The sequence below is a fragment of the Leptinotarsa decemlineata genome, unplaced genomic scaffold, assembly GCF_025532065.1.
Source record: "Leptinotarsa decemlineata unplaced genomic scaffold, Ldec_3_MD MMD2_tig00000505_RagTag_RagTag, whole genome shotgun sequence".
NCBI classification, from domain to species: Eukaryota; Metazoa; Arthropoda; class Insecta; order Coleoptera; family Chrysomelidae; genus Leptinotarsa; species Leptinotarsa decemlineata.
The window spans coordinates 6,351,690-6,377,303 of NW_027412549.1; the positions used below are offsets into that span (position 1 = coordinate 6,351,690).

The following is a 25,614-nucleotide window of genomic DNA, read 5'->3' on the forward strand; positions in this document are numbered from 1 at the left end:
AACCTCTTCAATAACTGAACTTTTTTGGAAATTTTCTTCGCCTTCGTCCTTTTTGCTTGGCTACTTTTCGGTCCTTGTTTCCGCAGCAATTTTCCTTTGCTTTTATTTCATTTTTATTTTACTATCTATTTTTTTTGCGGCATCAACTGCTAGATTATTAGCTGCGGACTTGTTTTGTTTTTTTCAAATTTTTTCTATTAAATTTGTGGCTTTCAAAAATGCCATCAGGTTGCTCAACGTTCCTCTATCATCACATAGAATTTCTTTCATTGCTCCAGTTATATTATGTTGTCTCCTGGTTTCTTCATATTCTGGACATTCTACAAGTATATGTTGAAACGTTAGTACTGTTTGGCATGTAGTACACAGAGGTTGTTGTTCTCCTAGGAGCAAGTAAAGGTGTGTTATTTTTGTATGGCCGATTCGCAGACGCGTGAGAGTAACTTGTTCTTTCCTGGTCAATTTCAGTGATGAGATTCGCTTATTCACACTTGGTTTCGAGCATTTCAATTTGGCATCAGTTTTATTCCAAAGAGTCTGCCAGTCAGATACTTCTTTGGTATTATTAAAATTCTTCAGATCTTCCAAGTGGAGTGGTACATCTTCATATTCGTTAGAGTTAGCAATCATTCTAGCTGCCTTATCCACATCCTCGTTGTTATTTATGCCACAATGACTGGGCACCCACATGAAGCTGACAATTCTACCGCTTTCCTTCATAATATGAATTCTGGCAAGAATAACCTTACAAGGGGGTCAAGAGTAAATTCATTTTGGAATGATCGTAGGGAACTCAATGAGTCGGTACAAATTAGAAAATGAGTTTCGTTTCGTGCGAATTCACAGAATAATAAAGACTGGTATATAGCGTATAATTCTGCTGCGTATACGCTGGTTGTTGAGTGCACAGCCCACCCCATACTCGGTCTTTGATCCATCAGTATATATTTTGCAGTAGTTTGGAAATTTACTGAAGTTATTGTTATAGTTCACTTTGTGTTGTTGTGAATTCAATTCTGATTTTTTCATTTCACTTCTCGAAACATTGCAATATATATATATATATATATATATATATATATATATATATATATATATATATATATATATATATATATATATCAGCTAGTTTCCATGGAGGGAACTCCGGGAGAGCGAACGTGAAAACTCTCGAATCTGGTATAATACGTTGTTCTTTTATGCGTGTACCTGTTGGTCTGACTGCCGTTGGTTTTTGTAGGAATAAATCATGGATTTCATCATTGAAGAAGATATCATAATTAGGGTGGTTAGGTTGACAATATATTTTCACAGCATAGTTTGCAAGAAGTCTCTTTCTTCGAAATTCAAACAGAGTGACACTCAATGTAGAACCTTGGGGTATACCGTTCTCCATATCTCGAGGGTTTGATGTAGCTTCTTGAATTCTAGTTCTGAATTTCCTGTTATTGAGAAACTGTTATAGGAAAAGCGGCAGATAGCCTTTGAATCCCCATTCATGCAAAGTTCTCAGTACGCCATATCTCCACGTGAGATCGAAAGCTTTTTCATCTTTTTTTCTAATCTATTATTATGGCTATAATAAATGATTTCAATAACAAATCTATTATATTTTATATCTTTTTTCGTTTTACTTCTGACAATCGACATTATAATGCTTGATAATTAAAGAAACCTTTCGATAAAAAATCATTACAAACTGAAAATGAACAAGTATAATACGAGTTCTTCTGATATTGTCTAAGATGAAAATTTCTGGGAAAGAAAGTTTTTGGCTTTCTACTACTCCATCTTGATAAAAATAATGTGGGAATCTTCCAGAAAAAGGAAGAAAGCGATCAATTTTAACTGTGTACATAGATGTGTAGATCATGCAAAGAAGTAAGTTTCAGACACAAACTGGAAGAAAAAGCCCTCCTGAAACAGCTTTTTTCATATAAACATTGAATTACACGAGATAAAAATTCTTTCGAAACAAATACCTACTTTTATATGAACACTGAATAAAACACTTATCTCTACTCAGTTTGTATTCTAAACTTTCGTTATGGGATCAAATCAGATATCATTCACAAGATTTCTACACAATATGGTTAATAAAAGGTAAAAATTTCATTTACATGGAACACTGTACCAATTCATTTATAAATTATGATTATGTCATGGAATAAATTTGATCTACGTATGTCATCGATGACATCGTAATGACATTCATTCACTTATTTGATTAAATCCAAGCGAAAACTAATCTTGTTTGAATTGAAAGGGTTATATTTTTAGAAGTGACAAATTATTGGGAAAGAAAGTTTTTGGCTTTCTACTACTCCATCTTGATACAAAAATGTGGGAATCTTCCTAAAAATACGACCCCTTCAATTTAAACAAGATTCCTTTTAGCTAGGATTTAATCAAGTAAGTGAATGAATGTCATTACGATGTCATCGATGACATAAGTAGATCAAACTAGTTCCGTGCCATAAAAATCGTACTTTATGATTGAATTGTGTGTTTTTTTCTTACAATGTTATCCAGATTGGTACTGAAGAGCCCTAAGGCAAGTATTTTACGGCGAAACATCGATGTCTACCAGTGAGGATGACAGTGTTTCATGTAAGATACATTTTTATCTTTCATTTATTTTATTGTCTAGGAATCCTATGAATTATATCTGATTTGATTCCATAACGAATGTTTGTAATAAAAACCGAGTAGAGAAAATAATTTTTATATAATTCAGTGTTCACATAAAAGTATTTCTTTGGAATTTTTTTTTCAATGTAATTCAGTATTTATGTGAAAGTAGCTGTTTGAGGGGGGCTTTTTTTTTCAGTTTGTGCCTGAAAGTTACTTTATTGCATGATCTACAAATCTCTGTATAGAGTCACTTCTTTTAAAATTGATTGCTTCCTTCTTTTGGAAGATTCCCACATTTTTTGTATTAAGATGGAGTAATAAAAAGCCATACACTTTCTTTCCAAAAATTAGTTACTCCTAAAAATATAACTTTTTCAATTTATGAAATTTTAATTTTTAAACTAATTCCTACATAATTCTATTCAAATTGGTTTGAAAAAAATAATTGCAATGTTCAAGAACTGATCTATGTCAACACATTATTATATTTTAGATTGAAATTCATTTCAATAACCCGTTAGAGATATTCATTATTACTTTTTTGCTACTCCTACAAAATCTATAAATCAAAACTCTATGAAGATAACGTTCAATGTTGTAACATTTATCACAATCATGGTTTATTATTTTGGACAATATAGAAATCGAAGAAAATTAAAAACATTTAATGATATTGAATGGAAAGTTGAAAACAGATGTTTTCATACTGTTTGTTTCTTCGCCTGTAAATGATTTAAAATCTTTAGTTCTCCATCAATTCACATGATTTGTCGTCGAGGAAGAGAAGTCTTAGGAAATGTAATTCACAAAAGTACTGAACCATGGAACTTCCAATACAGTAATCATTTATACAGTCGATTCATTTGTGAATGATTCCTAATTGATAGATTTTTACGGTCATTTGATATGCATAGTATGATTCTCAATATATTTCTGGTATGTTGGTATATTAAAATTTGAAATTCGACCAGTACTGCTTCAGTGTTCAACAATCTCCTTCATTAAAAAAATTAACTGATCAATTTCATTTTAAATATTTTTTTAAAAAACCTTCTCAGAGACAATTACTCTTCACAAAGCACAAGCAGTAACTCGTTTTACAAATGTCATCTCCGATGATGACGAAACGTCGACTTTCGAAAAACTCCGACCGGATGAATACCTGGGTAAATTACCCTGCATATATATGTCTATTTCTAGTTTCTCAGCGAACATTAATATGAAAGTGGGTTGTTCTTATATCGAAGCTGAATTACAAATCCAGAATGAATAAAGAAATGTTCACAAACAAAATCAGTTTGCCAGCACTCTGAGACATTCAATAAACTAATAACTTGAACTAAAAATCAAATAAAAGAAGAGATTGAATTTAATGACAAGAAACAAAAACGTTTGCAAAAGGAAAGATAGTAGACTATTAGAACAATCGAAGGTTAATATGTTAATACCACTCATGAAACCATGCGAAAGATGAAGGTTTGAATCCTGCCAATTTCGAAGATTTTATAAAAATCTTCAGTTCGACTCAATGTTGAGCTCAAAGTGTGAGATCTTCACCTTTTCTTGGCACAAAATCGTAGGAGACTTTTGTTAGAAAGAGTTGGATAGATGGTTGAAATGACTAAATAAACGATAGCAGGTACAGAATATTGGAATATTGGGGAGGCTGAGAAATCATGCGACGTGGAAAGAATGTATGGCTGATGAAACTAGAAGGCCATAAAGACGTTGGAAATGTATTATTGTGGGATGTGGTGGTAGTCACTAAGCAAAGTGATAGATATATTTATCTATCACTTCATTTTCGTGTAGAAATAGATAATGAAAGTGAATCAAGATTCAATAACATATTTTATGGATAACAACATCTCTAGGTTAGGAGTTACAAAACAATGGTACTGGAAGTAGTATTGTTATAAACAAAAGGTCTATAAATATGTATAAACACTAATTAAATGGATTCAAAAATAATTGAAATATATTGAAACGACTTTTACAAAATAATTCTTACACTAGAATGTCTATTTCGAAACAATTGTAACGTTAGATATAGACCATCTTATCACCTATTTTAAAAATATCAGTTCTACAGTCGGCTGCATTTTTGGTATTATTTCGAAACCGGAATTATCATTTCCGTCGTCTATATGCCGTTTGATTTCTCTTTCAGTTTTATTCCAATCTCAACGGAAATATTGAAATGGAGTTCTGGGGAAAGTTGAAATACTTTGTTGAAGCTGTTAATACTGTCAAAGTTATACTGAGCGTATTTTTTGGTATGCATAATTCTAGTTATTCTACTAATTCCGGTTGGAGAACAATAAAACATCTCTAAAATGTCATGTTTTCATTCAAAACCTACTTCAAATATTACGTTTATATAACTGTATCTTATTGATGTTTCTTCAAATGGTATGTATTTTTGACTTTCGTCGGGTTATTATTGCAAAGTTTAAACATATTATATTCAATAAAAAGTTCCAAAGGGCACCCATTCATGAAGCTATTAGCACATTGGTAGTTTCAATTTGTAACTATTTCCTTACAAAATCCTACAGATTTTTGGTACGCGCTATACATATACTATATCATTAGGAAATTAATATATACAGGGTGTAATTAAATAAGTTTAAAACATTTGAGGAGGTGATTCCTCATCGAAAAAAAGATGGGATCTTTCATATAAAGAAATTTCATTGGAGCATCCCTTGTTAAGATACAGCCCCTTAAAGGGGGTACATAAAATTTGAATAACAATTTTTTCCACAAGCACTAAAAAAGTTACAATATTGAAATTAACCTGACGTTTTGTATTACCAAAAAGACACTTAGCCAGATATTTATTTGGTTTACCCCATGGTTGTAAGAGGTGGAAAACGCAACCCCTAAAATGTATCTCCAATGTAACTTTTTTTACGAACAACTACAGAGATACATCGTCAGAAATGCGAAAATACGAAACTAATCTATCTAGTAGGTCGCTATTAGCGATAGTGATAATTAAATTGGTATGACGCTGTCAGTTTGTGAATTTTCGAAATTGAATCAATACTAATTTTGTGTTTCTATTCTGTTCTTAATTTGTTACTTTAATATTCACTTGTTATTAAAATGGCATACACAAATGAGGAAATGGCTGATATGCATTACGTTTACGGTCTTTCGCAGGGGAATGGGTTGATTGAAGAATAACCTACTACCAGTACTAGAAAGATTGCTTTCCAGCTTAATGTTGATCATATGACGGTATATCGAATTTTAAAGGAACAACTCTTATACCCTTACCATCTACAATGAGTACAGGCACTATTACCGCGAGACTTTCCGAACCGTCTTGAATTTTGCAATTGGATGCTAGAAATGATTAGAAGAAATTGTGACTTTCTGAAGACGATAGAATTCACAGACGAATGTAGTTTTTCCTCGGGACAAGATTATTAATTTTCATAATCACCACATATGGGCTGATGAAAACCCTCACGCTATTGTCGAAACTAACCATCAAAAACAGTTTTCTCTTAACGTGTGGCTCGGAGTTATTGTGGATGATTTAATTGGGTCTCATTTTCTACCTCCTCGATTAAATGGTGAGGCATACGTTCAATTTTTAAGAGAAGTGCATCCAGTACCGCTGGAGGACGTTCCTTTGGGCGTCAGAAGGGATATGTTTTTTATGCATGATGGGGCTCCCGCCCATTTTAGTCAAGTAGCACGTCAGCATTTAAATGAAACATATGCAAATCAGTGGATAGGTCAAGGAGGACCACAGAACTGGCCCGCTCGATCCCTGGATCTCAATCCTCTCGATTTATCTATTTGGGGCCATTTACAGCATTTGGTTTATCGTACTCCTGTTCGCGATGTAGAGGACTTAAGAAACCGCATCATCGATACGTGCAGGGTAATCAGAGAGACTCCAGGAATATTTGAGCGAGTACGTGGCTCAATGCGCCGACGTCTAGACGCATGCGTAATGTCTGAAGGTAGATATATTGAACATTTACTATGATTTCTACATGTTGTGTGTTTTGTTATTGATAAATTAGTTTCGTTTATTACCCTTTAATCGTTTGATGCAGGTACTAACTACAAAATGACAATAAATCCAGTTCGCATTTATGATGATGTATCTCTGTAGTTGTTCGTAAAATAATTTTTTGCTGCGAACTGGTTTATTTTGGCAAAAAACTCGAAAGACATTTTTTGTTTAGAATAAAACAGGCTACCGGAAATAAATTTTTAAATGGTAAACAAATAATAAGACAAAAAGTTACATTGGAAATAAATTTTAGGAGTTGCGTTTTTCACCCCTTACAACCATGGGGTAAACCAAATAAATTACTGGCTAAGTGTCTTTTTGGTAGTACAAAACATCGGGTTGATTTCAATATTGTAACTTTTTCAGTGCTTGTGAAAAAAATTGTTATACAAATTTTATGTACTCCCTTTAAGGGGCTGTATCTTAACAAAAGATGCTCCAATGAAGTTTCTTTATATGAAAGATCCTATCTTTTTTTTATGCGAAATAACCTCCTTGAATGTTTTACACTTTTCAGTTACAGTTACAGTCACAAAAAGGATTTGAAGCTTTATAACTTCTATTTAATTATATGCGAGCGCTTTCGATAGCTGGTCGTACTATCATCATCTAGGCTCTACTGAAACTCAGTTTGAGTATAGCAAAACCACCTTTTCAATCCAAACACAGACATAAAATTTTTACACATCTGTAATAAAGGGAGGACCTTGAACATTAGTGAGGTTTTCTTTATCAATAAAATAGTTAAAGACCCACAAACAATCTCCTTGAATGACCAGATTCATTTTGATTGTTTGAATTTTTTCAATTTTCTCGATATTCAAATCCCAATTTCATATTTTATTTCCTACTCCCCCCATCTAGGTAGAAATAACCTTTATAACCCAACTTTAATTCTTCACCGCAGTTTTCTCTCCCTTCTTTTCTTCAAGATTTCAAATCTACCCAGAAGAGATCGTTGTAAGTTTATTTTATTTTAAGAAGAATTTTCACAAATTTAAATGTTACTGATTATAAATACTCTACCCAACCATATGGTACATAACCATAGCTGAAGAAAAATTCAACCTAAGTTAATTTAATAATTTTTAAAATGTAAGTACTATTTTGTCAAAATCCACTCCACTCGAAACATGTCTAATTGCCATTAATTTCTGACTTACAAATATATATGCAATAATTTCCTATTCATTTGAAATAACTACCATCATCAGTGACAACAATTTTAAGTTACGGTCCTGTCGTTACTTCTTTTGTTAATTGTTTGGATTTCTTCAAAATATAATTCACAGACAACCCAATAAATTCGACAGGTTGGTACCCCAACACAATGAAAAACCGTACTTTTTTGTTTTGGAAATTTTGCCGTAATCCTCCTTTAAAGGTTTATTTCTCCCTAATCAATTATAATTCGTAATATTTTTATAATTCTCAATCCTGGAAGTAACGAAAACATAATTTTTGATTTTCCCCGTATAACTCGAGAAGGGCAAGTGTCCCCGTAAATTTTCTTCGGCCATTGAATTGTTCCCGATGACAGTTACCTTTTTACAATTCAATCATCTTCGTATCTGTTACGGTTTAGAATATTCCTAAAAATGTTCAGTTTAAGCTGGGGTGCAAGACGTGCACGGCTCGCGAGCGGCAACAAGTCCAAGGGGGCGGCAAATTGACCGACTCATCACATAATAGAATGAACTTCCTTCTCCATTGTGAAGGTAATGGAAGGTTTTACGCTGTTGATGTACTTCAGGAAGGTGTCTAGTTCTGTATTCCCAAGTTTCCATACTATGAAGGTGTCGTCAACGTATCTCAAACAGACTCGAGGTTTCTTCAATGGCCAGAGTTTCAAACCACTCCATATATATGTTGGCTATGACTGGTGGCATTGGCAGTCGCTCATCATGCGTAAAAAATTCGTCTTTCAGTTGGAAATAGGAGTATTGTACACAGCATTCTAGTAGGTCCATAATTACTTCGTTTTATCTTCCAGGTGCTTCGGATAGCTTCCTCTGTATGATTTGAAGTGCTTCTTCGACCGAAACGTTGGTGTAAATGCTTTCAAATCGTGTACCAATTCTGAAGAACATCTTAGACCTTCTGTTTGTAGAGATTCGTATCCATCACAAAGTAGTAATTTCCCTATCTGCAGGTAGAATTTTGGTTGTGTTATCTCTTCGTAGGTTATTCAGAGCTCTTCGTTCTCCATCGCTGATGTTAGATATTGGAACTGATTCTCAATCCAGCTGTTCTCTGATTTTCCATCTGAATTCTTCTGTCTCGGTCCGATCAACCCTATTGATCAGATGAAAATCAAAAGGGGCACATTAATAAATCTACCAGTTATATATTTACCCTATGACAACTCTACAATATCCAGGTATACCCCTAAACAATTCTATGGATTGCAAGTATATCAGTTATATTGCTACCAACATTATTGTCAACCATTTAGAAAATCTGCTGAATTAAAAGGCTACAGAATTACAACTCTAGCAGTTTGAAACTACCAAGTGAAAAGTATATGTTCCGTATCGTTCGAAGTTTGTAAATACAGGTACAAATTATATAGTTATATACCCAGTATACCCTAAGAATCTCGATTCTGGTAGTGATTCTTAGATATTGAAGATATTGATATAATTTGATTCTCGTATAAAATAAATATAACTGGTAGACTTTTCAATGTGCCAACTCAGCATATATGTAGTCGTAGGGCGGCATAATCGGAATTGCACGCGGGCGATAAAACAGCTAGCGCCGGCCCTGAGTTTTAAGTCTTTCTGAAGAACTTAATTTAAATTCGGGAAGTAAAAGTTTAATGGACTGAATCAAATCAGGGTTATCACCAAGTAACGGTAGAGTCAATTCATTCAATTTTCTTTATGAAATAATTTAATAGATTTAAACTCAATAAATAAATGCATATTGATTAAATCCATTAGCGGTATCACTACAAAATGGGATTAAACTTCTTTTTTAATGATATAAGTGCCACCTTGTGGACGAGTGAAGATTTGAAGTTTAAGATAGAGGGTTTTATCTGTTTTTTAATTGAAAAATCCAGAAAGTATTTCCACAAGGACTTTATATTCCATTTGAAAGAATTTTTGAGAAGTGTAGTTTGGGGTGTTCAGAACCAACCTTGAAGCGGTGGACAATTGTAATTTTCCGCGTACATTTCAAGTGAAATTATGAAAAGAGACAAACTTGAGTTTGTTATTGCAGAACATCACAATTATACATCACACATCAATTAAACATCACAATTATTAGGAAGAGACTTGGGAGTTATTTCTCTCTCTCTCTCTCGCTCTCATCGTCTTCTAACCTAGTGGGCGGTAGGTACCATAACGGAATTCTCAAGTCTCTTCTTAGATTTGACAAGCTGTACTTTTGATGTTTGATCTACAACAGGCGCCTGGTCACAGAACACCCTAGGGTGTTCTGTGGCCTGGTGCTATTTCTTTTATTAGAATGTAACAACTTGAAGATATGCTTAGGGTTGATTTACAGTACGTGCGCTAAACATTTTTGGTCGCTGAAAGAACCTAATGTAAAAACAAAATTGTCAACTTAAAAATTCAATTCTTTCACAAATGTCAAATATCCTTATTTTCAAGTTCTCAGACACCAAGTTCTTTACACAATTTTTTATTTCAACAATCGTATTTTTCAGCCAGCAAAAATGTTTATAAAGAATGACCTTTTTTCGAAGAACGAAAGTTGGTGTTAACACGTTTGAAATCTAAGGAAGATACATGAAATGAAATTGAATTGAATTGAATACTAAAAATAATCGGACCCTAATAATCCCTTGGGTTAGTTAAAAACGAAAGTAATTCAAAAAATGAGACAAATTGAATGGCAAGAATTATAAGAAGGATAATTCCTAAAGAAAACAAATAATTGTAACGGTTTCTCCTTTTGTCTACCATATCACGGACTCTGGGGAAACATCACTCTTCTGATGGTTTGGCCATCATATAGTGATGAGCTGAAAAAGTCAAAAAAATGAAATTTGGAAAATTAGAATAAAGTACAAAATTCTCTCATATTTATTGGACCTGCAAAACACACAAGATATTGATACGGACAAAACTTTTGAAACAACCTAATATATGTGCCTAAAAAGTGCTTTAGCTATATTCAGGCGAAGGTACTATAATAGTATCATGACTATGATAGAAATATTGCAAAGAAGATCTAATACTAATGATATATTATATAATTCTCAGGGCAAGCTTAGCACTGGAACACATACCAAAAATTTGGAGACTGATCAGGCCACCTTCATTCCGAAACCTGGGAAAATCGGACAGGACTCGGCGAAGGCTTTGAGACCAATTAGTCTCATGTCATTTGCGTTGAAAACGCTAGAAAAACTACTTGACAGGCACATCAGGGACGTAGCACTGGCTATCAGACCATTACATCGAGACCAATATGCATACAGGTCAGGTATGTCAACAAAAACGGCTCTATGTCGGGTAACAGAAAAAGTAGAATATACTTACAAAAACAAGGAAGTACTTTTAGCTGGTTTCTTGGACATTGAGGGCGCATTTGATAATACGTCGTTAGAATCAATCATCCAGGCGTCGAGGAGAAGAGGGATCGACAAGACAAGCTGTAGGTGGATAGACTGCATGCTTAGGGGAAGATTGGTATATACAACCATTATGGGGGAAACAATCGTGGCACGGGTAGAAAGGGGCTGTCCTCAGGGGGGATTCTATCCTCTCTGTTATGGAACCTTGTAATGGACGAGCTAATATGTCTCTTGGACCATAATGGGTATAAAGCACTGGGCTATGCAGACGACCTAGTCATCCTAATCCAGGGTAAATATAATAATGTAGTGAAGGGATGCAAGCAGCAGGCTCTGAACATTATAACAAGATGGACCGAAGAAGAAGGGCTTAACATAAGCCCATCCAAATCGACCATAGTAGCATTCTCCAAGAGGACTAAAACGGAAGGTCTCGGACCTCTAAAACTTCGAGGTGAAGAAATACAAGTGTCGGGGGAGGTTAAATATCTGGGAGTAATCCTAGATTCCAAACTGACCTGGAACCAACACTTGGACAGGATAAAGAGGAAAGCGGAGGTAGCACTGATGCTCGCCAGACGCACCTATGGAAAAACATGGGGGCTAAAATCAGACATGGTATATTGGCTATACACGATGGTGGTTAAACCCATGATAACATACGCATCTCTGGTCTGATGGCCAAAGATGAAGCAGGCGACCGCCATCAACAAACTAGGCAAGGTGCAAAGACTTGCATGTTTGGGAATGACGGGAGCAATGAGAACTACCCCAACAGCTGCATTGGAGACACTCCTGAATCTACCTCCTTCACACTTTGTGATAATGGGGGAGGCCAGGATGGGCCAATTCAGACTGGAAAACTCACCGAACTACAAAAAATCGGACCGAACAGAAATTTCGGAACAAGTGGAGGAGCACATATTAATATGTGCACGGACCACATAACACCGAAGTACACCTTTAACACAAACTTCACGGCCAAAATCATAAGCCGTGAAGAGTGGAAGACCATTCCGAAAACATGTTTGGAAAAAACACCTGGTATACAGATGGATCAAAGACCAAACATGGAATGGGAGCTGGAATATACCGAGCGGATAGAAATCTACACTACAGCTATCCGCTAGGACTATACACATCCGTCTTTCAGGCGGAAGTGTATGCTATCTTGCAGTGTGTAAAGTTTATTAAATTGAGACCCCAACGAAATGAGCGGATCAATATATTTACGGACAGCAAGAGCGCACTAGGGGCTCTGACAAACCCGAAGGTGACATCAAAACTGGTCTGGGAATGCCATGAAGAACTGAATTAACTTGCAAACAGGAACAAATTAACTTTGTACTGGGTGCCAGGGCATTCAGGAATCACAGGTAATGATAAAGCTGATGAATGCGCTAGACGCGGATCATCAACTTCATATATAGGTCCTGAACCAGCTCTGGGGGTACCAAAATCATTGGTACGAAACCAGATTAGGACATGAACCAATAAGAAGCACACAGAGTACTGGACAAAAGTAACTGGCAACAAACACGGTAGAACCTTCATTAGGAAACCGTCCGAGAAAAGAACCGAAGAACTACTTCAATATAGTAGGGATCGGCTCAGAATAATTACAGGGTTACTAACCGTCATTCTCCGCTTAGAGGACACCTGAATAAAATGGGGCTGTACAACGGAGACCTCAGCTGCAGATTATGCAACGAAGGGATAGAAACAGCTCTACACATCTTATGGGAATGTGGGGCACTGAATCACAGGAGGCAGGCAATATATGGACGTACAAATTACGCCCATAAGAAGAATATGACGAACATCCAACACGGAACCTGTACAAACTAGTACAGGGAACGAGACTGATGGAATGGGTGTCATGAGAAAATGGGAGAATAAACGCAATAAGCCCAAGAGGCTGCAGTGTTTTCTGGAGACTTGGACTAAATGGACAAGTCAGACAGCTTCTAAGGTACAAAAAAAAAGATATATTATTGAAATTGAAATCATGAAAAATCATTGAAAAATGTTGAACTATCTGGCACAACTTTGTACTTCAAAGTTATGAGTGCCTGAAAATTTTCTTTGCTATTTCATTAGCGTAATTGTGCGTGCAATCGCCAGGTGTACTATAGACGTGATTATGGAAGAAATATTCTAAAGAAAGTCTATTGAATGGGGTGGGGTATGGGGTGTGCACAACTTTTTTCTCCAAAGTTAAAAGTGCCTCAAATACTGCATTTACTATTAAAGTAGCACGATTGTGCAATCGCCGGATGTATCTAAAGGAAACTTCATGATGCATTTAAAATTATTGAAGTGTGCACAACTTTGTAGTTTGAATTCACGAATGCATAAAAACTACCTTAGTTATTCCAGTAGCGTGATTGTGCAAGACATGTTGCTAATCAACTCGACATCCTTCTTAGAAGGTTTTCTGGCTTAGAAATCACTTGGTTACCGCCATCCTTGGCAAAAATTTCCTCCACATCTTCTTCAAGATACAAGACTTCTTGTCGGTGAAGATGTACATTTGCAGCTGAAGTTCAGGCATTCAAATGGTAAGACGAGATAGGTGTGTATCAGCAAATTACTTAAGATATGGGATTTCTGGCATTTTACAATAAGACAAGAATTGGACACGATATGGATCAGAAGGAAACACCAGTGATGCACCTTGAAAGAACCAATTCAGTCTTTCTTTTTTCATCACTAACAGAACATATTTGATTATGACTTTGCAGTTGAAATGTATCGAAGTGATTTTCCTTCACTTCTTCCAACTAAATTTACGAAGCATATTGATAAGAATTGGTCAATATTAGATTGATAATATATTTAACTACAAAAGCATTGTCTAGTACAATAATTGAAATTGTTCTTGCCAAAATTGTGTTCAAAAAAATTCTAAAAGAAGTACAATACTTGAATAAAAAATGCGTTTAATAATAATGCAAAATTTTCCAATTCAAGCAATACTGATTGATTATACTTTATTGTATAAGTAGTTATTAAACAACATAATGTTTCGTGAGATCAAAATTGATTGTAAATCAGTTTTGTTCCTCTACCGGTATTAAACTGTTAAAGAAAGATGTGTTTGTATTTTTTCCGAAACTTTTATTTGTTAATGGTATTTGAACACATTGAATGAACAAATAAATCATGAAAGTACTATTGCTTTCATGAATCATTACTGTAATCATAATTTGGCGGAGCGCAAAGCAAGTGTGGATAAATTAACTTTACGGAACACGCAGTTATGACTACAAGCTGAAATTGGTCATGAATAAGTATAATTTCTTTGCGTTAATCGTCAATTATAAAATTACGGTTACCTGGGAGAATAATTATAATGTGTGAGGAAAGTTGACTTCCAGTCGATGATCTTCATTTTTACTTCAATTATGTATAGTCAGTTTGTCGTCAAGTAATAATTATAATAAATGACCCTGTTTTTTATAAGGGATATACTATTCGTGACGTGATATATCTCTGAAATGAGTTCTATAATCTGTGAACAAAAATAACTGAACAGATTTCTGGCTAGTACTTCAAATTTGTTTGATCTAATGCTCACCATCATTTGGGAATATGCCGCATAACTCTCATAAGTTGAAGTCTGAATTCATGGGTAACCAGATACGTTCATATAACCAGTGTGTTTGAATTGAATAATCTTTTCAGAAACCTATTTTTCAAAAACTAACTACTTACTCGTGTGGTTAAAATGTCTATCTTTCAAATATACTGTTGAAAATTGCCCTTGTTGACTTTGATTTGTTCCACCGAAACCACAATAAAACCTCGCGGGTTGCAACGGAGGGTCAAATGGAGTCACCCACTTTGGACCTAGTCTTACCAAATTGTGTGTACAAATTATAGAGAATGTAATTACTTGAAAAACACATGTATATATTTTATTTAGAAGAAATAAATAAACTCAGAATATTGCTTTTGTGGTGGTACATTATATTGCGAATATTCACAAATTGCTTTCCAAATTTGGCTCGCTCACTTCCGAGCGATTCTCAATCTGCTTAGGGATAGTAATATAAAAAGATGTAGCAATTAAGCTAAGAAGTGAAAGGAAACAAATTTATATATGCTTCAATCGTTTCTTAGGCGATGAGTAAAGAAGTAGGGGCCTTCAATTTCATAGAATAGCAACTCGAATCAAACATCTAGATCGGCATCGTCTTCATTGATCTAAGTCCTATTATCATATTCTTGATGGTCTTCAGCAAGTTTAGGAAAGTTGCGTCTGTGTAAAGTAAACATGATGGGCTCCAATTCCTTGAGCTCTTCAATCATTCTAGTGGTCATGTCCTCAGGGCGTATAAATGTGTTGTCAGTGGTCGGAGGTAATTACCAGATACCAGAATCGTTGTCCGGCAACTCCTTTGAGTATAAAAACATACAGGCACACACACAATCCGCTTCATTACACACAAAAAATTAGTCCGAGACACATACGCTCATCACCAACTAGGTACAGGGGGCCACCAAGCATACACTACTCACATATAGTCATGTGAAGTATACTTATGATGCATTATTTGGAACCTTTGGTGTAGTAATACATGTTACTGGAGTTTAATCTCAACACCAAACCGTTATTTTAACACCTTAACAAGTGTTTCGATCACCAAGTGATCATCTTCGAAAGAAAGATTAAACTGAAGATGATGAAGACGATCAGTTGGTGATCAAAACAAGTGTCGAGATGTTAAAGTAACGGTTTGGTGTTGGGATAAAATTCCAGTAACAGTATACACAAACAGTGTATACTGTTACTGAAGTGAAAAAAAAGCACCAGAGGCTGCCTTCCAACCAGAAGAGGTTTGAAATTAATCTCGCTGAAGTGTCAAGCAGCAGACTGAGGACCGCTCGGAAGTGGGCGGATCTGAAGGAATAAGATTCTAGGTTCTGCACACATCAACCATATGGGAAAACTTCTATCTCAGGACATTCAATTTAGGGGTGCACGGTGGTTGGAGGAGTTTTAGCCAGATTGAGCTTGGTGCTACTGACCTCGAATTTGTTGTAGCGGAAGGAGTTCACCGACTGTTTTCAGGACATTCAATTCAGGAGGTGCATGGTGGTTGGAGGAGTTATAGCCAGATTCAGCTTGGTGCTACTGGTCTCGAATTTGTTGTAGCGAAAGGAGTTCTTCGACTGTTGTCTACAAACGGATACTTTTCGTAAATTTTGGGTTATTTGTGTCAATTATGTGAGAAATACGTAATTCTACACGACAGCTTCATTATAGTACGCTTTTAGAGGGCCGTAAATAGACACATCTAATGGTTGGGTCTTATGACTAGTGTGGGGAGGTATAGTGAGAAGTGTTACTCCATTCTCCTTGGCTATATTTAACGCTGTTATGCTTATGTGCGATTCGTGGTTATCGCATATAACCAAGGTTGGATTTTCTTTGCTGCTGCTGGTATATTTTATAAAGTGATTTGAAACTTCAGGAAACAACTCTGTTGTCATCCATCCAGATGGACTAGCAAGTCCAAGTGTACCTGCTGGAGCTCCTGAGAGCATGTGTTGTTTAAAATTTTTTCTTGGGAATACGAGCACAGGAGGAATAAACGTACCTACGCCTGAAATAAAAACAACAGCAGTTATTAGTTACCCTCGTTCAGCACTAGTACATTTATTTAATTGTTTAACTCCTTTCTTGGCAACAACTTTTTTAGGTATATTTGTATATTCGAGAACCATCTGATATCTGTGGTAGCCTTTCGAAGACTTTTTTCAAATTATCAAAAACATGTGAATATTGTGTTTATTAAATGAGGTTAATCTCAATAGACTACAAGCTTCAGGTGTTCTAATGCTCAAGTTGTTGTTACGATGTAAAAAAATCCCCTTAGCCAGTCTTTACCCACACTCTTATACTTTTTCCAACCATCAGGTGTTTTTAACTTATTCAGCAAGGTCTTGTTCTTGTTGTGTAGAGTAAATATTTTCCGAACATCATAATGTAGGGTGGTTCTTATATTACCCTCTGGATCTATTTTTGACTTCTTAACGTACCTATGTAGCGTTTGAAATGCAATATTTGTTTCTTTTGCTGCCTCTCGAATAGACATTTTTTGTTCAATAACTAAATTAATAGCTGCAGCCATTTGCTCTGATGACGTTTTCCCAATTTTTCGTTGCGTATCTTTTGGCCTTCTCATTTTCGAAGAAAACTAAAAAAATTAAAACGTGTGAGGCGTCCTATCACCCTATGGTACACAATGAGACATGTCTCACTGTGTACTTCCTTGTATTGTCTGAGTGTGTACATTTGCAGGTAAAAACTAAAATGGCTACCAAATATTTAAACACAATATAAATCACCTTTAAACTATAAATACTTTTGGTTTGAAAAATTAGCTTTAAAGATACTTACACAATAAATTTTCAGAAAGATTTTCTGACACATCAGAAGGTCTTCTTAGTCCAACAATGAAAAAAAATACCAGTTGATCACCTCACAATAATGACTGAACATGAACTAACAGGAGTAAGACGAAGTAACTGGGTATATAATTATTAACTGTCTGTGTTGTCAAACCTCAAAAATCTCAAACTGTTCAGGAGGTGTCTCACTGTGTACGCTGTCTCGCTGTAACCCACTCTCCCCTACCGCCACAATAGCAAAAAAGGCAATATTCTAAGTTTTTTATTTATTTTTGGTAAATAAAAAGTAGATGCGTTTTTCAGGTAATTATATTTCCTATAATGTTTATCTTCACTGAAGTGAAGCGTCCTAAAGTAAGCAGTTTCGCAAATTTCCGCTTAGTGCATTTTTTTTTCAAGTGCATACATATCTCCGAAATTATCACTGTTAAAAGCAAAATTCAAAACATAAATAGTTGTAAATTTTGTTCTATATTCTCTATCTCTAGGACGAACACCCTTCTAGTCAAACAGCACAAACAAAAGTCTGAATAGTGTCTTTTTTTTGTTTTTTTTTTTTTTCATATGGTGACAGGGACGGAGTTGTGCATCTTGCATTTTAATTATTCAGTAACCATTTCAAAAAAAATTTTAAAAATCGGACCTTGCATAAATGAATCCCCCTTTGTTGAATGGATATTTATTACTCAATTCATAAAATAACGTATACATATTTGCTGCCACGCACATGGTCGATTCATGTATGGTATACATTACGAGGATTCGTTATGTATACCATACCACAGAAGAGAGTACAATCCCATTGCAGATAAACGATACAGAGAAACTAGTTTTGGAGATTCTAACCACAGAGGAAGGATAATTTACTGTTCTGTGTTACAGATAAAGTACTGTGAGAAGTTCGTGTCGGAGGTAGGATATATTTTCACTCTATTTGTTTATCTGAAACCGACCTGGCCCCACCATGTCTCGTTTTCACAAAATGGCGGAGGTTACTGAAATTGGCATCCTTAGATCAAAGGTTCCGCTCCCTTTAGTGTCCCTTTTTGATTGATTACTCAGCTGTGTCCATTCCCCAAACCACACTGTTTAACACGCTCCTAAGACTGAACGTTGAGCCGTATTATCGTTATAAAATAATGTACAAAGTACCTTCTGCAGGTACCTACTATTGACAATTTGATTATGACCGCACTGAAGTTAATGTACGAAGTACTTTATGCAAGTACCTACTATTGACAATTTGATTATGACCGAACTGAACTTAATCAACTTAGTGGTCTTCAGCCAACTCTGTCAAAAACATCGACGAATTTACGTATTAAAGGAGGGAAAGATAACACTTGTAAGCAGTGGCTTTGATGGTCACGGTTGGAAGTTCACTTTTTTCACTTTTCACTGTGCAAAATCGTTGATAAAATTCTCGTAGTCTAATTTTGAGGCTAGTTCCTTTTTAACTAACAAAATAACTAAACTGTACGTCTGTAGCGAAATGGTTATAATAGAAAGGTCCCACATATTTGTGAGATGGGCTGACAAAAATCTGCCCTTCGTCATCCCCCAAGAGCATGACCATTTCAAAGTAGCATTTCGAAAACGGCTCAGCACCCACAGACATTTTAAAACTTCTCAATAATACAAATTAGAGCAATTCGTTTTGTGACAATAATTCTCAACTTGGATTTAGAGTGACGTAATGTTATTTTTTGCATACTTTTCTGTCAACCCTTTCATTTGAAAATAATATCATGGGGAAGCATGAAAAAACTAATCCGCCATGTTGGGTATAAAATGGCAACACTTTCAAATCACAGTTGATAAAGCTACTGTGTTAGCGAAACATGTCGTGGTATATTTTTCAAATAAAGTTTGTGGAGATCAAATCGTGAGGTGTAGTTTATGAAATTACAATGGATCTTCATCAAGTAATGCCAAATCAATCAGAAAAAAAAACAATAAAATAACTTCAGCACCACACTTGATTTGTTAACACAATTTGCTACCAATTATATAAAATTTTAAACCTACATTTTGTTTCTCCGGTGAACTGTTTGTAGTCAATAATCGATTAAACTATTCTGGATATTAACACCCCAATAAATGATCATCTGTTTGTAACAAGAACACTCGCTCATTTGCGAAAAATATTTTTATTGAATTTATTGCTTCATGATCTACAAAGATACTATTAGCAATGTTAAGTACTGTCCTCTTGGTGTAAGATCCGTTATCGCGATATCTCCTTGTAGATTGAAAGTTTGGCTTGAGAAAAGCAATAAATATTCTCGTACATTCACAAAATCAAAATTGTTTAATGTAAAATATTGATGTTAAAAATAATTACAACTATATTTCATTTCATATACAGTGTGACCCATTTTTAATGGAAACACTCCCCTAAAATTTGAAGTTGTGAATCGATTTCAATATTTTTTTTTTAAATGTCAAGTACTAAAAGGTCCACCTTGGGACAAAATTTGAAATGTTTATTAAAGTTTCAGGGCATACTACGATATTTTTTCTTAGTCGAAAATCGGGATTTTTTATTAGCGATTTTTTTATTGAAAAAAATCACTACGCCACTGGGTTCAGAGTGCCTCTAAATAGCTGTGACCAAAATTTCATGAAGAAATATTCATTATTAACAAAGTTATGACAACTCAAAAATTCGAAAACTCACACAGCTAACAGTCACAATATATAATTTTTGTTATAATTTCAACAATAAAGTGCCGCCAGATGAAAAAAAAACAAATAACATAAATATTTTTAATAACGGAATAACGGAATTACATTCACACAATTCAACCAACAATGAAGTAAAAAAATTTAATAAACGTTACCAATAACTAATAATTATTGAAATGTTTCGATTCAGTGCAACAATTAATTCTAACTCATATTCTAGTAGCCTCTACTAATCCACCACGTATTTCGATACATGTGTCGTAGCGCTTACGAATGTTTCTGATTATGTTCCTTAGTTCTTGAGGGCTAATATCTGCACATACCTGTCGAATTCTTGCACAAAGTTCATTTCTATCTCTTGAGAGGTTTTGTAAACCTTTTGTTTGAGAAGTTCCCAGAGAAAAAAGTCCAAAACTGTGAGGTCTTGAGATCTGGGTGGCCACTCTATAAACGGGCTACCACGGCCTATCCATCGGTTTGGAAAATGTTCGTTAAGCCATTGCCTCACAGCTCTGGCATAATGAACTGAACACCCATCTAAAGGGACAATTAAATTTGATCGTTCATTGATTGGCAGCTCGTGAATAGCATCCCAAAACTCTGTGTTTAAAAATTCTAGAAACCTCTGCGCATTAATGTTTTCCTCAAAAAAGAAAGGACCAATAATTCGTTCGTTCAATATCACACACCAGACGTTGATTTTTTGGAATACTGGCTTTTACAGTTTATTACCCATTTAGGATTATCCGCTGCCCAATAGCGACAATTCTGTGATGACACTACTCCATTTGTAGTGAAAGTGGCTTCGTCGGTATATAAAATATTTTTTAGTAAATTTATATTGTTTAAATATTCCCCATGAGCCCATAAACAATATTCCAGGAGTCTTGCTTCGTCGCCTTCTTGAAGTGGGTGTAAAAATTTTGGCTTGAAAGGTTTAATATTCTTCGCCTTGAGACATCTCCGAATAGTTTCTCGTGGAATATTCAAATCTAAAGTGGCATTCCTTATACTGGCATTAGGATTATTTCCGAAATAATCTAAAATGATTTGATCATTCCTGTCATTCCTGTTTCGTCTTTGTACAGGATTACTTTTTAACATAATTTTTGATACTGCACCAGTTTCATTGAATATTTTATTTATTTTATTTACCATACCGCAGCTAATACGAGGACGATCTGGATATCTCATTAAATACTCTACAAACCTCTCTAGCACTTCTAACGTCATCTCCCGAAAGGCGTACAATTTCAATTTTCTCTCTTACGCTCAATCTTGCAGCCATGACACAAAATAATTCGAAGAACTGTAAGGTGAATATTGTTGACAATAGTACACTTAAATCTTTTGAATATTGTTGACAATAGTACACTCAAATCTTTCACAAGTGTGTCAAACTGTAATATCATTTCCATGGCAGCTAAGAATTAAATTGAAATATTAGGTCTTAGTTTTAGTTAATTTGAGTGAAAACTTGAATGTAATTCCGTTATTTTCATTAAAAATATTTACGCTATTTGTTTTTTTTTTTCATTTGGCGGCACTTTATTGTTGAAATCATAAAAAAATATTCTCATGGCTATATCTGTTGATATAGGGTGTTTTTTGTAACTGTTAGCTCGGTGAGTTTTCGAATTTCGAATTAACTTTGTTAATAATGAATATTTTTTCATGAAATTTTAGTCACACCTGTTTAGAGGCACTATGAATCCAGTGGCGTAGTGATTTTTTCAATAAAAAAATCGCTAATAAAAAATCCCGATTTTCGACTAAGAAAAAATATCGTAGTATGCCCTGAAACTTTAATAAACATTTCAAATTTTGTCCCAAGGTAGATCTTTTAGTGCTTGACATTTAAAAAAAAAATTATTAAAATCGGTTTACAACTTCAAATTTTAGGGGGGTGTTTCCTTATATATATATATATATATATATATATATATATATATATATATATCTAACACTTGTTTGTAAATTATAATAAACTATACCTATTCGTATCAATTTTTATACTTCTATTGAAAACATTTTTCCCAAACGAATAAAAGTACTGACTCTCGGCGCGCGTTTTATCAACAAAGTTAGCATCATGAACTTTAGTCATATCATCAAGTTTTTACGAATCCAGTATTGCATTATCCGAACCATATTACAAAGAAAAGCATGTTATTATACACTTTGCTGTTTTGTTCCAGGATGAAATTGCTATCAACGGCGTCAACCCGACCATCGATGTGGCCTTCAGAAAAATCAATAGAAATTCAACAGCATTTATGATTTGGAAAGTAGAGGTATGTTTGGGCCTAAACAAAGGGAAATTGAGTTTAGGTGATATTTTCAGGGAAAAGTATTTCATAATGTTATTAATTGCCTATATCAATGAACTCCAAGTATTATTTATTGTCAGTGTACATTTGGAACACCAGGCAGTGTTTAGAGTATCTCTTAATCAGTTAAAAATTTCTACGTTGAAACCAATTATCAAAAAAAAATTACAAGTAGGTACACAAAGTTATGACACAGTAGAATATTACAACCAGTAGGCTCTCTTTTACCACGTGATCCGCCAGAGTTGCCGGGGACCTTCAATCGCTCTTAGGATGAGTTTCTCATCCAACGCATTCAGTGATGTAGTTTCCAAGGATTCGACGGTACCACGGCATCGGATTAGTTTATAATTGATATTGTTTTTAGTTTATTCGCTATTGTTATTATTGTTTTCAGTTGTAGTTGTTATAAGTAACTTACCACAAAATCTTCTATAATATCCTTGAATTTCGTTTTTATATGAGCGCACGCCTATGATAAAAGAACGAAATTGGCTCCACACTTCATTTCGAGGTCACCGAGAACTTTGTGAATTTATGAATTAAAGTAGTGGGAGTGGACTTACTGGTTTATTTTTTACTATGGTTATAGTTGTCCACATTGTTTGGATGATGTTTTGATTTAATGCTTATCAAACTGTAGTGCACAACTGTGAAAAACTAATTACATTGGGTAGAGAAACGGACAATTTTTTTCCTTTTCATGTAAGGCGCCGTCCATTAATCACGTGATTTTTTAGCATTTATTAACCCTCCCCCTCTTGGTGATACGTGGTGAGGTTTGAACTAACCCCCTCCCACACCCGAAATCAGATGTATTTTTTAGTACCTACAAAGAATCTTAAAATTTTTCATTTCTTAGACCTACTGTGCAAATACGTCTTTTATACAGACACCTAGTTTAGACATTGTTTCAATGAAAAACGGTGTAAACATGTATTCCGCGCTGAAATAACAGAATATAACTGGCAAGTTGAGCCGGACGGTCGTCGTGGTACGCGGCGACTTCGTTCGTTGCCTGGCAACGGGGAGTCAAAAGTCACATTACTCGACGCTTTTCGATTTAGAAATCGCGCGTTTCACGAAAAAATAAATTCACTTGATATCTTACTACACCCCCTTCCCCCTTGCGATATTTTGTGATTTTTGCTACACCCCCTTCCCCCCTCACGTGATTAATTGACGCTCCCTAAGGTACCTAGAGGACTGGACGAACTGGGTTTCACACTAGGTGATTGACGAAACCTGAATTGAGGGGATATGGACCAACCCAAAATGGCGTAAAGTTTTAAATGCTGCAATAAAGATTGCCAAAACGTCTGTTGCATACAATGCTTCAGTTGTATTGATAGGAAAAAACATCTTGCAATTGATGTTCGAAAAATTGTGCTCTAAAGAGTGTATGAAGAAGAAAACCGAAGAAGGGGTTGCGGCAAAAATGGAAGAAATGTTGCATAACCTGAAGATTCATATGAAAGAGACGAACTAATTGAGAAATCAGAAACGGAAATGAAAAAAGGGTGAACGACCTTAAGATTTGAAAAGACTGAAGACCGATAACAAAGATGAGGAAAATTACATTAGTAGAATGAAAAGAGGATCCATGGACTTTCAAAGTGAAACTTTGATTGCAGATATAAAATAATTTAAGAGTTAGAACTAAAAACAAAGAGCTTCACTAAAAATGATGAAAACTATCAGGACAGATGGCCACACTTCGAGATGAACTATAAGAAATTATTATTACCAAAAATAATATGTTAATTTTAATTGAAACACTTCCCCAGGAAAATTAAATACATACCAATGAATTCAAGGAACTGAGAAATGAGAATTTCGATCCAAAAACAGCTGAATAATGAACTGAAATCAGGAACCTTCAATCAAAATGGACATGAAACGAATATTCTAACCATTAGAATGTCATACCAAAACAAAGTGCAGTCTACTGTCCGTAATCAGATCAACAAGAATGGCAAGATAAATATTTTAATAGCAGGACACTATGGAAGAAACTTTGCAGGAGTCAGGCAAAGGCATACATGTAATTCAATCACTCATCAAGCCTGAAGCAAATGATGTAGTTTCAATCAATAACGCCATTAACAATTCTACAAATTTTGATAAATGTGATATAATCGTATGGCCCAGTGAACTGGTAAAAATCTAAAAGTTTTTTCTAGATAAAGTAAGTCATACTAACTCAATAATAATCACTGAACCATATCGATCCAACATGCAGAATGGATGGAATGAATACACTTAGAATGATAATTTTGCAGTTTTTGAAGCCTAAATAGGCACTTACTTGACTGCAATAACACTTTGCGTATATATAATTTCTATTCAAGACATAATTCAAACCTCTTCAATAACTCAGGGACTTTTTTCTTATCCAAAGCCATTACTTTCCACATGATGGCGATCTTAATATCAGTTTGAAGATTCCCTTTGTACAAGTACCTTATTATTACCAACCTCCTCACATATTTCAATATAAGCATGCATGTAAACTGTCACTCTCATACCTCTCAATACTCGTCTTCATCAATAAACTATATTTGCAGAAATTTGGACCACATAAACATAAACTGCCAGTAAATGTAAAAAAAAGGATGATTTATTCAGCAAACAGAACAATGAAGGGTTGTATGAACGTTGTGAGCAAACTGTGTTTGCTTCTTAGATAATTATCACCCCCTCGAGGCGTTCTACAATAGGTTATTAGAAAATTTAAAAAAATCATTCCCTCTACAAAAAAAATAAAAAAAAATCTTGGTTGACAAATGATATTACTAAGATCAGTAAATTTCATTAAAAAATTCGTAGATCCTACCCAAACTTCATTTAATAATTACTTTAATGAATAAAAGTCAATTTACAGAAGTACTATGCATGCTAAGTCTATCTACTACAAACAAAAACTGGAAAGGACAAGAAATAAATCGAAG

General features: G+C 34.8%; 1 protein-coding gene across 5 annotated transcripts in view; it reads left to right on the plus strand.

The window, feature by feature from the left end:
• Positions 1–25,614, plus strand: part of qua (villin like protein quail) — a 94,410-nt gene that overhangs the window by 8,322 nt on the left and 60,474 nt on the right. For 2 of the 5 annotated variants that reach the window (XM_074173818.1, XM_074173819.1), the window contains exons 1-2: positions 18,369–18,557; positions 22,532–22,627. In XM_074173818.1, the coding sequence (XP_074029919.1) occupies positions 18,384–18,557; positions 22,532–22,627 (270 nt within the window). In that variant the 5' untranslated portion in view covers positions 18,369–18,383. Of the gene's footprint in view, positions 1–18,368; positions 18,558–22,531; positions 22,628–24,006; positions 24,822–25,614 lie in introns of those variants that run through there. The other 3 variants (XM_023163910.2, XM_023163906.2, XM_074173820.1) reach the window with 2 other exon arrangements.